Below are 13,018 nucleotides of genomic sequence, written 5' to 3' on the forward strand. Positions count from 1 at the left end.
GAAATAAACAAATAAGTGTACCAGTTAAAACACCCATCCTCCCTCATTCCCAGCCTCAGCTTCACACCAAGCACCTCTTTCTCCCTCATTGTTACTGCCACAAGGTACCCTCAGTTTCTTCAGTGAGGCACGGGTGACACAAAGGGTTTGGCTCTGGATATAGAAGTATCTCTCAGCTACTCCTTTGTTCTTGTTTCTGCTCTATGCACTAGTCAGCATCCTTCATAGATGAGCCTGCTCCAATATGAGCTCATCCACATGGTGCAGTGTGGTGCCTCCAAGGGAGCGTCTGCTCTGCCATGGAGTATCTCCTACTTGTTCCCACTGTGCTCTCTTCTTGTGTTTTCTGCTTTCTCTTAAAAAGGCATTCATGGAGGTATCACCATCCTGGCTGACAGGCTTGGCTGTGTCCTGTTATTGGTTCTTTGAAACTGCCTGGAACTGTCTGTACCCACCACAGGCAGCTCTCTCTTCTCAGGGGTCACTCCTGCTGCCAGTACATTTCCATGGGCATCTAGTATGGTTTTTGCTTGCATGGAGGCTTCTCCTTACTTTATGTTCATGAATTTATCCCTCTAAATGTGTTTGTGCTCAAGAATCAGAGCAGTATAGAAACCCAGAGCTAATGCTCCCATTGAGCTGCCTTTCAGAGAGATCACTCTCAGAAGGGCTTTTAACCCTGCAGCTTGTTAGCTCATGAATAGAGGATGGAAAAAAAAAGTGCAGATCTCAGCACCATGCTCTCAACCTGCAGGATGCTGTGTCCTTGTGTCATAAACCCGAGGAACAATTCCAGTGAGCTGAAGAAGTTGATCTACTTCAACAGAAGATATCAGGTAAGGCATGTGGCATTAGCTATACAAGTCTGACCTCATCCTAGTATTGATTAAGGGATCACAGTGGATCTAATATTTGAAGGTGTGGGACAGTTCACACTCATTTTAATGCCATATTTGTTGTTCTGATTTTTTTTTTAATAAGAAAGATGAGAAAGACATAAAAATATAGAATCATAGAATCAACCAGGTTGGGAGAGACCTCCAAGACCATCCAGTCCAACCTAGCACCCAGCCCTAGCCACTCACCCAGACCATGGCACTAAATGCCTCATCCAGGCTTTGCTTGAACACCTCCAGGGACGGTGACTCCACCACATCCCTGGGCAGCCCATTCCAATGCCAATCTCTCTCTCTGGCAAAAACTTCCTCTGAACATCCAGCCTAGATCTCCTCTGGCATAACTTGAGACTGTTTCCCCCTGTTCTGTTGCTGGTTGTCTGGGAGAAGAGGCCAACCCCACCTGGCTACAACCTCCCTTCAGGTAGTTGTAGACAGCAATGAGGTCTGCCCTGAGCCTCCTCTTCTCCAGGCTAAACAACTCCCAGCTGCCTCAGCCTCTCCTCATAGGGTTTGTGTTCCAGGCCCCTCAACAGCTTTGTTGCCCTTCTCTGGACACCTTCCAGCACCTCAACATCTCTCTTGAATTGAGGAGCCCAGAACTGGACACAGCACTCAAGGTGTGGCCTGACCAGTGCAGAGTACAGGGGCAGAATAACCTCCCTTGTCCTGCTGGCCACACTGTTCCTGATGCAGGCCAGGATGCCATTGGCTCTCTTGGCCACCTGGGCACACTGCTGGCTCATCTTCAGCCTTCTATCTGCCAGTACCCCCAGCTCCCTCTCTGTCCGCCTGCTCTCCAGCCACTCTGTCCGCCTGCTCTCCAGCCACTCTGTCCCTGGCCTGTAGTGCTGCTTGGGCTTGTTGTGGCTAAAGTGTAGAACCCTGCACTTGGCCTTGTTAAATCTCCTCCCATTGGCCTCTGCCCACCCATCCAGCCTGTCTAGGTCCCTCTGCAGGGCTCTCCTACCTTCCAGCAGATCAACTTCTGCTCCTAGCTTGGTGTCATCTGCAAACTAACTGATGCTGGACTCAATCTCCTCATCCAGATTATCAATAAACCTTTACAGTTCTGGTTCACTAAAACAATAAACCAGATAAGAATGAATGTTGTTAAAGAGCCATAGAAAGAGAAGTATGTCAGATAGCAGTTTTTTGATAACGTATCTTGTGGCAGATCACAGATTAAGTCAAAGAACATGACAACTTGTCAATAAACTTTGAGCATGAGATATCAGCCAAACCAAAAATGCTTTGGTGGTTCTGGAAGAACATATTTCTGCCATAAAAATCTAATTACCAAGTAGGTTGCCTGCCCATGTCAGTATCACAGTATTATCAGGGTTGGAAGAGACCTCATAGATCATCAAGTCCAACCCTTTACCACAGAGCTCAAGGCTAGACCATGGCACCAAGTGCCACGTCCAATCCTGCCTTGAACAGCCCCAGGGACGGCGACTCCACCACCTCCCCGGGCAGCCCATTCCAGTGCCCAATGACTCTCTCAGGGAAGAACTTTCTCCTCACCTCCAGCCTAAATTTCCCCTGATGTAGCTTGAGGCTGTGTCCTCTTATTCTGGTGCTGGCCACCTGAGAGAAGAGAGCAACCTCCTCCTGGCCACAACCACCCCTCAGGTAGTTGTAGACAGCAATAAGGTCACCCCTGAGCCTCCTCTTCTCCAGGCTAACCAATCCCAGCTCCCTCAGCCTCTCCTCGTAGGGCTGTGCTCAAGGCCTCTCCCCAGCCTCGTTGCCCTTCTCTGGACACGCTCAAGCATCTCAACGTCCCTCTTAAACTGGGGGGCCCAGAACTGAACACAGTACTCAAGGTGTGGTCTAACCAGTGCAGAGCACAGGGGCAGAATGGCCTCCCTGCTCCTGCTGACTACACCATTCCTGATGCAGTCTGCCCAGGCTGCCTCTCAGCAAAGAAGCCCAGGATCCATGTCTCAAAAAGTCAGCTGCTCTGACTGCTTGGTGCGAGATGAAAGCCGTGGCCCAGTCTAGTTTTCTGTACAAGGGAAGGGGAACCTTTGGGTGAGGTTTAAATGGACAAAACAGCTTGATCAAGTGAATGTAAAAGAAGAAATGGTGACAACTTTTCTCTACTTGTTAGGAGAGAACCCGCCAGTTAGTGGAGAGCGGAAGGTACGACACTACGGATGACTTCACAGTGGTTATGCAACCATTTCTGACGAACACAAACATCCCAAGGACGCAGGTACAAACAAACAAACAAAAATGCTCTACATGAAATCCTGATGCTCTTCCACTGACTTTTCAAAATTGCTTTGTCTGTCAATGTGACCAGCAGTTCTTTCATTTTATTCCGTTGGGTTAACATCTGACAAGCAGCAAATGCTTATGGAATAAATCGAAGTTAGTGGGCAACTGGAATACAGACCATGAAGTCATGATTTGGGGTGGTGAATTGACTCCACTGCAATCAAACAGCCATGCTGTAGAAAGTTCAAAGTCATCACCAGGGAGCACTTGCCCCTTATCCCTTATCCATCACAAATCCCTTCCAGTAATTTGGTAAATTACTTTTGAAGCATGTGAGTTTCACACTTGAAGACTGTGATATCCAATTTAAGGGAGATGTTGAGGTGCTGGAACATGTCCAGAGAAGGGCAACAAAGCTGGTGAGGGGCCTGGAACACAAACCCTATGAGGAGAGGCTGAGGGAGCTGGGGGTGTGCAGAGCCTGGAGAAGAGGAGGCTCAGGGGGGACCTCATTGCTGTCTACAACTACCTGAAGGGAGGTCGTAGCCAGGAGGGAATTGGTCTCTTCTGCCAGGCAAGCAGCAACAGAACAAGAGGACACAGTCTCAAATTGTGACGGGGGAAATGTAGTCTGGATGTCAGAAGGAAGTTGTTGGCTGAGAGAGTGATTTGCATTGGAATGGGCTGCCCAGGAAGGTGGTGGAGTTGCCATCCCTGGAGGTGTTCAAGCAAAGCCTGGATGAGGCACTTGGTGCCATGGTCTAGTTGAGTGGCTAGGGCTGGGTGCTAGGTTGGAGTGGATGATCTTGGAGGTCTCTTCCAACCTGGTTGATTCTATGATTCTAAATCTCAGGGGGAATGAGCAATTCAATCAGTGTCTGTGCCCAAGTATTTTTCCTCCAGAGTTGTAGCAATATTTTTTTATTACTTTGGAATTCCTCAATGAAAAAGCTTTAAAGAGTTTATTCATTCCAAGTTGCTGGCATTAAAGAGTTTCTTCATTCCAAGCTACTAACATTTCCTGGCCAAGAATTCTCTTGGCCTTGGAGGCCTTTGCAGCTGCTTGAGTTTTAAGTCAGCTAGGCTATCTTTCTGGAAGAGGCATATCTCTATACGCAGCTTGTCACATATTTAATGCCTCTGCCGCTCATCTTTTTCTCTAGGAGGGGTTGCCAGACCATTCCTATTTTGCCCCAGATTGTTTCCACTTCAGTCAGAAGTCACATTCCCAGACTGCACGTGCTTTGTGGAACAACATGGTAAGACATTTAAGGCTTGTCCCCTCACATCCTGCCCTTGGCAGCAAACTCTGCCTCAGATTGCAACTAGGTAGTTAGCTGGATCTCTCCTGAAGCCTTACTTGTATTTACAAAGGAAAAGAGTGGTCATGTGAAGAAAGGTCACCTGAACTGTTAAACCAGTCATATCAAATCAGTAAATCTTAACTTATGTTAGATCTTGGGGTTGCTGAGACTTCCCTCATGGAGATAATGTCTGCCTGTCACATTGGTCATCAGGCCACATTCGTGCTGTATGAGAATTAGCCTTTTCAGCACACAAATGGGAGGTTATTCTGCCCCTGTATTCAGCACTGGTCAGGCCACACCTTGAGTACCGTGTCCAGTTCTGGGCCACTCAATCCAAGAGAGATGTTGAGGTGCTGGAAGTGTCCAGAGAAGGGCAACAAAGCTGGTGAGGGGCCTGGAACACAAACCCTATGAGGAGAGGCTGAGGAAGCTGGGGGTGTGCAGCCTGGAGAAGAGGAGGCTCAGGGGGGACCTCATTGCTGTCTACAACTACCACAAGGGAGGTTGTAGCCAGGTGGGAGTTGGTCTCTTCTGCCAGGAAACCAGAACAAGAGGACACAGTCTCAAGTTGTGCCAGGGGAAGTCTAGGCTGGATGTTAGGAGGGAGTTGTTGGCAGAGAGAGTGATTGGCATTGGAATGGGCTGCCCAGGGAGGTGGTGGAGTCACTGTCCCTGAAGGTATTCAAGAAAAGCCTGAATGAGGCACTTAGTGCCATGGTCTGGTTGAGTGGCTAGGGCTGGGTGCTAGGTTGGACTGGATGATCTTGGAGGTCTCTTCCAACCTGGTTGATTCTATGAAATAGGTAGTACATGGAGGTGGCTGCCAACATGGGTGCAGGGCATTGCAGTTATCTTGGTGTGCTGCAGAGGTGGTTTCCAGTGGCTGGTAGCATGGCCTTACCCATTGCTCTCTGATGCTCACTCACTTTTCTTCTATGGACCTCTTGTTTTCCCCCAGCTGGAACCTTTAGGGGAGAAGAGAGATAATCAGCAAATGGAAGATGAGATTGTTCTCAAATGTCCAAGTGAAGTAAGTTGCAAGGGTGTCTGTGTCTGGGAGTCTGCGTGAGCCTTACCAACTGCCCAGAGGGCTGTCTTGGTGAGGGGAATCTGGCTTTTCCTCACATAGTTCATGCCACTGCCACCAGCAGTGGAGTCCCTCAGGGGTTGGTAATGGGACCAGTATTATTCAATGTATTCACCAATGACCTGGATGAGGGCACAGAGTGCACTGTGAGCAAGTTTGCTGATGACTCCAAGCTGGATGGAGTGGCTGCCACGCTGGAGAGTTGTGCTGCCATTCAGAGAGACTTAGGCTGGAGAGGTGGGCAGGGAGGGTTGGAACTGGATGATCCTCGTGGTCCCTTCCAACCCTGACTGACTCCAGGATTCTATCTTTTGAGGTCCCTTCCAGCTCCTGGCATTCTATGAGTGCTCCCTCATGAGATGGAAGGCAAGGCTGTTCTAGTGGTAAGCTTCCTGACAGCCTTGTGTCATGGTTAGCAGACACACAAAAAAGGGTGTTTGGCTTACCCAGTCTGAACAACAGAGCTTCAGTGGGGGAAATGAAGCATCAAAGGCACGAGTCATCACAGTTCTGCAGGGGTCTTTGGGTCTGCTCTTCAGTGGGACTGCAAACTGCTGGTTAATGACAGAGAGCAGTGCTCTGAGCCTGTTCTGTAAATTCTGCCTGTGTAAAAATATTGTCCAAGGCTTTACACTGTCATCAAATTGGGTTTTAAAACGCCATGTATTTTCTCTGGGGTTCATTTGTGTCAAGCTGCTAATGATCTGCAGACATCTGAGGACTATAGGCTGGGGAATGGAAATCTCCATGTATTCCTCTGGTGCTTTGCATTGACTCATATTGCCTTGTTTTGTAGACCGAGCCATTCCTGAGGACATATAAGAACAGCAATTACACATACCCCAGCCAAACTCCAGTAAGTGTCAACATCACCATCCCACTGTTACTCAGTTGCATCTGTTCCTGTAGAGTAACCATATGAATCACGCTCTGTGCCACAGGTGACATCAGTTTTGGGCCAAAGAAGTTTGGGAGGCTAAGTACATGGCACAGAAGAGGAAAGCATTCCCTGAGTTAGGAAAAATGCATTCAGAAACACCTATCAGAACATGTGCCCAGGCAGCATGTTTATCAGCACAGGATGCTACTCTAATCTGGGCAATACTGAATATGACTCTTGAATTGAGCAGCTAAGACCTGTCTGGTTAATTAAACAGGCTCTGGTTTGTCACACACACAGTATCACACAGTATCATCAGGGTTGGAAGAGACCTCACAGATCATCAAGTCCAACCTTTTACCACAGAGCTCAAGGCTAGACCATGGCACCAAGTGCCACGTCCAACCTTGCCTTGAAGTGCCCCAGGGACAGCGACTCCACCACCTCCCCGGGCAGCCCATTCCAGTGTCCAATGACTCTCTCAGTGAAGAACTTTCTCCTCACCTCCAGCCTAAATCTCCCCTGGTGACTTGGTCTCTAGAAGATCATAGTTACTACTGACTGTATTTGCTAGCCAAATGCTATTCAGCTTTCTTCTTCTCTTTAGGATTATGGAAGCCAGCTGCTATGCGAGGACAGGTCTCCATCCTTCCCTCCTGCAACTTCAGGTAGCCTTGCCTGCTTTATGTTAAGAGGATGAATTATCTTCAACTAGACTTCAAAATGAGTTATTATTTTTTGCTGAAATGATTCCTGGACTGTGAAAATCACTACTCAGAAATATGTCAAGTTTTTCAGCAGCTGCTTAGTAATACCATACTATTGCACAAACGTTCTGACCGAGTGCTCTGCTTAACTCATTGTCAGTGAAGAGCTTCCAAATATCTCATGATGAATCCCAATTTATGTGCTGGCATAGCCTTTAAGTGATGCCACCAAAATCTTGGGAAAGAAAACTGAACATTGTGGCTTCATGTGTGTTAGTCTAGGACGTAGCTGTATTCAGCTTTTCCAATAACTTCATGTTGTTGTCTTCTTAGTCCTTCTGTCTGCCTCCTTTCAGCCCTGATGGAGTGTTCCTGATTTGCCTGATACTGCATTGCTTAACCTGGATATTGTTTGCAACTTGTTCTGGACATCTTCTGCCCCCCCATACACAACAAATTCACCCAGACTAAACTAAGTCAGATGGAAGTTAAGGAATGAAGCTTTATAGATACAGCTTAGCACCATATGCAAACACACATTTACAATACATTACAGTTGTTTATAAATATATGCAGTTATATACAAGTTAAAAGTAATACAGGAACACAATACCAGCAGCCAGAGTGCCCAGGAGGGGCTCCCAACCACTCTTCCACCTTCTTTCCACTCCCCCTCACCCTCTCTCTTAGACTCATAGAATCAACCAGCTTGGAAGAGACCTCCAAGATCATCCAGTCCAACCTAGCACCCAGCCCTAGCCAGTCATCTAGACCATGGCACTAAGTGCCTCATCCAGGCTTTTCTTGAACACCCCCAGGGACGGTGCCTCCACCACCTCCCTGGGCAGCCCATTCCAATGCCAATCACTCTCTGCCAACAACTTCCTCCTAACATCCAGCCTAGACCTCCCCTGTCACAACTTTCCAACTAACCATTCTGCTTCTTAACCTACCTTGCTGACCTCTCCCAACTCACCTTGCACATAGGAGAGAGAAATCCTGGGATAAGAATGGTTAATTGGAAAGTGTGCAGGGTCGGGCAGAAGGGTTAATGCAGCAGAGGCCAGGCAGAGACTCTCTTATCTATGTTTGTGTCTGTGTTTTTACACGGCTCAGCAGAATGAATGGGTAATATGGACATCACCTTCTTTTCCTTTTTTCACAGCCAATGATCTAGTTTCTCTCATTCAAATATTCTAATTACCCTCAAACCAGCACACAATTTACCGTCCTTTACTCCTTGCTCTTCTGCCTTTTCAGTAGCAATGTTAAACATCGAGACACTAAAAACTACGCAAGTGCTACTGCTACAGCCACATGAGACGAGCTGTAGAAAGTTTTATCATCTGGGTATTGCAAAACCATCATATCTGCACATCAGAATGAGCAATGGCATGTTTCACATACACAATGGTGAAAAAGAAAAGCTGTTTCTTCTTAAGTTTAACTGCATCTCTCTCATTGCAGTGCATGCCCTAAAGCCAGCTGATGTGAAAATTATAGCAGCCCTCGGGGATTCTTTGACGGTGAGATGATAATGTTTTTAATACTCTCTTGGTGAAACTACAAACATGTGCCTGCTCCAGTGAAGGGGAAATAGCTGTTGTACCTAGAAGCAAAGATCTAATCATTCTTGGATGAGAATAGATACAGCAGCTAGAACAAGAAAGAAGGTGTCAGTTCTTCAGCACTCTGTTTCCCCCCACGCACATATTCATATGCTTTTGAACTCAGGCAAAACCACAGGCAAATCATTTAAAGAGCTGTTTAAATTTCTGCTGATTTTGAGACAGAAGAGAGTGGATGCTGTTGAAACTCATGGGACATTACACAAGCCTTAGGCTACTGTGTATTTGGAAGCTTTTCTGAATAGGAGCAGACTGGCAAACCTGTTCTCTTGACTCAGTCTTTCAGTGACAGTGTGTAATTTGGATAATAACATCTTATTTGTTTTAGCATTAATGAGATAAGGATATGCAGAGCTGAGAGCCCTCTGACTTTATCCTTTTCAGAATATGTTCAGTCTTTTTATTGTGCCTATCTTAACTTATGGCTTATTTGCTTATTAAGGAGTAGTTCTTGATGGCTAGGGTTTTCTTTGGTAGCCTAGAAGTAATACATCCCAAGATCTAGACATCTTCTATTCCAATTACATCTTTCTGCCTAGAGTTTCCATGCTGGTCAAAGACTGAAATCCCACAGACATCTCAAAGAAAATGGGCAACACTGGGCAAAAAGACGTAATTGGACCACAGGTTTCTCTGAGTCTGAGCCTTGACAACGAAGACATTGTGTGTACAGACCACGAAGCCTTTACAGCTCTCCAGCTGTAAGGCATGTTGCTGAACCTCCTGTGTGCAGGAGGCTACTGATACAGGGCGATTGGAATGCAGTATTGACAAAGAAGTTATTCTGCATATAGCTCTGGTTGCAATATTATTATCTCCAGGATCCTGCAGATGTTTCTAAGTGTAGTCTGTAGAAACTGAGAATAAGATCTGCTGTCATAGAAAGTACAGTGGTGCATTGCTGTCTCAGAGCTTTGTGTGACACATGTATAGTTATGCTGAATAAATTCAGTAAAGCTTGTACGTAGAAGAAAGTGTAGTGTTGTAGTTTAATTTAAGGTAGCAGTAAATAGTCTGGTCTTGTGCTGTTCTGAAGTACTACCCTGTACCCTAATTTAGCATGAAACTATAGTAACATAGCTGGCAGACACGTTGCTTCTGAATTCTGGTGGTGTTTTAGGAGGAGGTGTGTTTGCAGGCTTGCCTCTAGCTTCTGGCTAAGTGTAGAGAATACTTCCCTCCTTGCTGCTGTACTGCTAAGTCTCTTAGCACAGTACTTTTCAAATGGATATAAAAGTATTATGGTGCTCCTTTCTGAAAGGTTTGTTTGTTTCTGTTGAGTTCATATAGCTGAGTTCTTAAAATTAGCCAGAAAGTTTTTATGTGTTTGAAATGTGTGATGGTTTGGGTGTTCCACTCCCCTCCTACACTTTAGAAATCACCCAGACTAGATTCAGCCAGCTCTGGAAATATGAATAAAGCATATTATTTACAGCTAGCACAATATACAAGCAGATATTTACAGTATATACAGTTATAGACAGAAATAGACAAGGGAAAAGGGAATACAGAAACACAACAGCCCTCCCAGAGACCTGAGTCCCCAGGAGGGGCTCCCAACTGCTCCTTCACCTTCCCCTACCCCTCTCAACCTTACCCCAGTCCCAGGGAAGAATGGAGGTTCGGCCAGAGGGTTAGGAAGCAAAGTGGATTAGTCCAAAAAATGGAGGGTGAGGTTAGAGAGATGCAGCTCAGCCAGCAGCCTGAGCCAGAGTGGTTATCTAATGTTTTTATTTCTTGTTCCTATACATCTCAGCAAGCCTGTGAGTGAAGCAGACATCACCCTTGTTTTCCTTTCACAGCCTGTAATCTAGTTCTTCTCACCAAAACATTCTAGCCTGCTTCAAACTAGCACAAGATGTTCTCATCATTCTCAACTAATGCAACCCATACAGGAGTTACTCAACTAATCTAGACCCATGGGGAAAAAAAAGCCTTCATTCCATGGCTCCATTGTGTGTCCTATACTAGATTATGCCTGTAAATAATTATGAAAGGTATTAATGTTTCTTAATGCTTAATAATGAACCTTCGCCAGCCAGTAAGAAGGTTGGGAGAAAGCCAGATGGCTTCGAAAGCCTTTTGAAGAGACAGATTTAAAAGTAAGAAAAATTATTGTGTATGACTTTACTGCTGTATTAGTAACTGTGTTTTAATTTAATTTGATTAATGAAAAATAATGTCTAGGCTGGCACAGCAATGGCCTCAGATAATCTCCTGGATTTGAACATCGAATACCGGGGGCTGTCCTGGAGGTGAGCCTTCAGCTAAGGTGATGAGGAGGTGTGTGCACTCTTGTGTAGAGAATACTGTTCTCTTCCTTGAGTTTTGGGGCTTTCTCCTGTCAGAAAGTGTGTGTGTGTGAAGTTACTTCTTGGGCTAACATTTTTTGTGAAGATGTATCAAGGCACAAGATTTGTCATAAGAGTGGCTTTACAGGAACATGTTTTCAGCAATGTGTTTTAAGCTAGCCTGTTGGCTTCTCTCATGCTTTTCACCTGGAAGTGCTTGTGACAGCATTTTTCTAGTGGGATGACACGTTGGAAAGCTACAGAACTAGAGACATGTCCCTGGAACAAACAAACCAGAGTTGGTTGCTTTTGGGACTTCCCAGAATTTTCTGTTTCTGAATTTTTGATGCCAGCATGGAAACCAGTTTGTTCAACCAGACAACTTTTACCACGCATAGCACACAGTTGTGACACGGAATTTTTTTGACATGATGATGTAGCTTAGTTCACAGTATCAACAGGGTTGGAAGAGACCTCACAGATCATCAAGTCCAACCTACCACAGAGCTCAAGGCCAGACCATGGCACCAAGTGCCACGTCCAATCCTGCCTTGAACAGCTCCAGGGATGGCGACTCCACCACCTCCCCGGGCAGCCCATTCCAGTGTCCAATGACTCTCTCAGGGAAGAACTTTCTCCTCACCTCCAGCCTAAATTTCCCCTGGCACAGCCTGAGGCTGTGTCCTCTCGTTCTGGTGCTGGCCACCTGAGAGAAGAGAGCAACCTCCTCCTGGCCACAACCACCCCTCAGATAGTTGTAGACAGCAATAAGGTCACCCCTGAGCCTCCTGAGTTGACATTGACTGAAGCAGTTCCTTGCTGTCCTAACAGATCTTCAAAAGATAGAGCTTAGCCTCAGTGAGTTCTTCCAATCAGAAAAAAATTGGAGAGAACATGCCCTTGTGAAGGAAGCAGAAGAAAGAATGAGAAGCTGCTGCTGTGGCTCTCTTGTCACCCAGGGACTGTTTGGTGCTGCCTTAGAGTGGTTTCATGGGGCTGGCACTGGCCTCAAAGTCAGCCTTCTGATATGCAGTGCTTTATGGCTTGTTCATTCAAGTTTGTAGCTGTCCCAGGCATCTTTCTACAATTTCATAGTGATCAGCTATACCCCTGTACAGCTGCAAGAACATTAAATCCTTCTGACAAGCACCTTTCCCACTGAAACCTCAGGTATCATCTCCAATAGCTCTTTTGCTTCTGTCCTACCCAGGAAATCTCATAGACTGATTGCTACCGAATTAACACCTCCTTGCATTTTCTCATGATGTGTGGTAGGTTTTCACTTGGCTTGCTATCTGTATCCAGCTAAGAGATGAATTCCTGGTATTTTTCTTTCTCATTTTAGTATTGGAGGAGATGCATCATTAGAGAATGTGACAACTCTACCTAGTAAGTAAATGCTTTGCTAAATCTAACTGGCAAAATTGAAGAGAGGGAATAGGCTGATTTCTGACATCTTTACAGAGGGCTCTTAAGCATCTCAAAGCTACTTTAGAGTAACCAACAAGAAGAAACAATAACCTAGAACTAATGAATCAAAAGTTGCCTTCAGCAGTGAAGATGAGAAACAGACAGAAATTCCCTCCCTCTCTTTTGACTCCCTTCAAAGCTGCTTAGAGTGGTATTTCTAAATAAGATTGCTATATCCATCCTTGTGATGGAAGTAGCATTTGCCTTAAATATCCCACTAGGGCTTTTGCCAAAAATCCAGCTGTTTGCATACAGTAGATCTCTCTGGTGAATAAAGCTGACTACTCATATATGTAACCCAAAGGGAATAATTTTAACTTTCTCTTCACTGGCACATGCAACTTCTTGTAGCTCAGTCCATTGTTGATGTAAGTCCACTCAAGATACAATTTGGATGAGCTGTAATAATAATAAACTTCCATCTGAAGAGGGCAAATCCTTCTGCATGTACTCATTACTATGAATAAAATCATAGAATCAATCAGGATGGAGGAGACCTCCAAGATCATCCAGTCCAACCTAGCAC

At 45.7% G+C, this 13,018-nt stretch overlaps 1 protein-coding gene across 1 annotated transcript in view; it reads left to right on the top strand.

Moving 5' to 3' along the window:
• PLB1 (phospholipase B1) overlaps positions 1-13,018 on the top strand; it is a 101,347-nt gene that overhangs the window by 47,888 nt on the left and 40,441 nt on the right. The window contains exons 26-34 of the mRNA XM_064158354.1: positions 755-836; positions 3,013-3,117; positions 4,286-4,381; positions 5,388-5,459; positions 6,313-6,372; positions 7,004-7,064; positions 8,571-8,629; positions 10,919-10,986; positions 12,368-12,411. Coding sequence (XP_064014424.1) covers positions 755-836; positions 3,013-3,117; positions 4,286-4,381; positions 5,388-5,459; positions 6,313-6,372; positions 7,004-7,064; positions 8,571-8,629; positions 10,919-10,986; positions 12,368-12,411 — 647 coding nt within the window. The remainder of the gene's footprint in view (positions 1-754; positions 837-3,012; positions 3,118-4,285; positions 4,382-5,387; positions 5,460-6,312; positions 6,373-7,003; positions 7,065-8,570; positions 8,630-10,918; positions 10,987-12,367; positions 12,412-13,018) is intronic.

Source organism: Pogoniulus pusillus, chromosome 18 (assembly GCF_015220805.1).
Source record: "Pogoniulus pusillus isolate bPogPus1 chromosome 18, bPogPus1.pri, whole genome shotgun sequence".
In the NCBI taxonomy this organism is placed as follows: Eukaryota; Metazoa; Chordata; class Aves; order Piciformes; family Lybiidae; genus Pogoniulus; species Pogoniulus pusillus.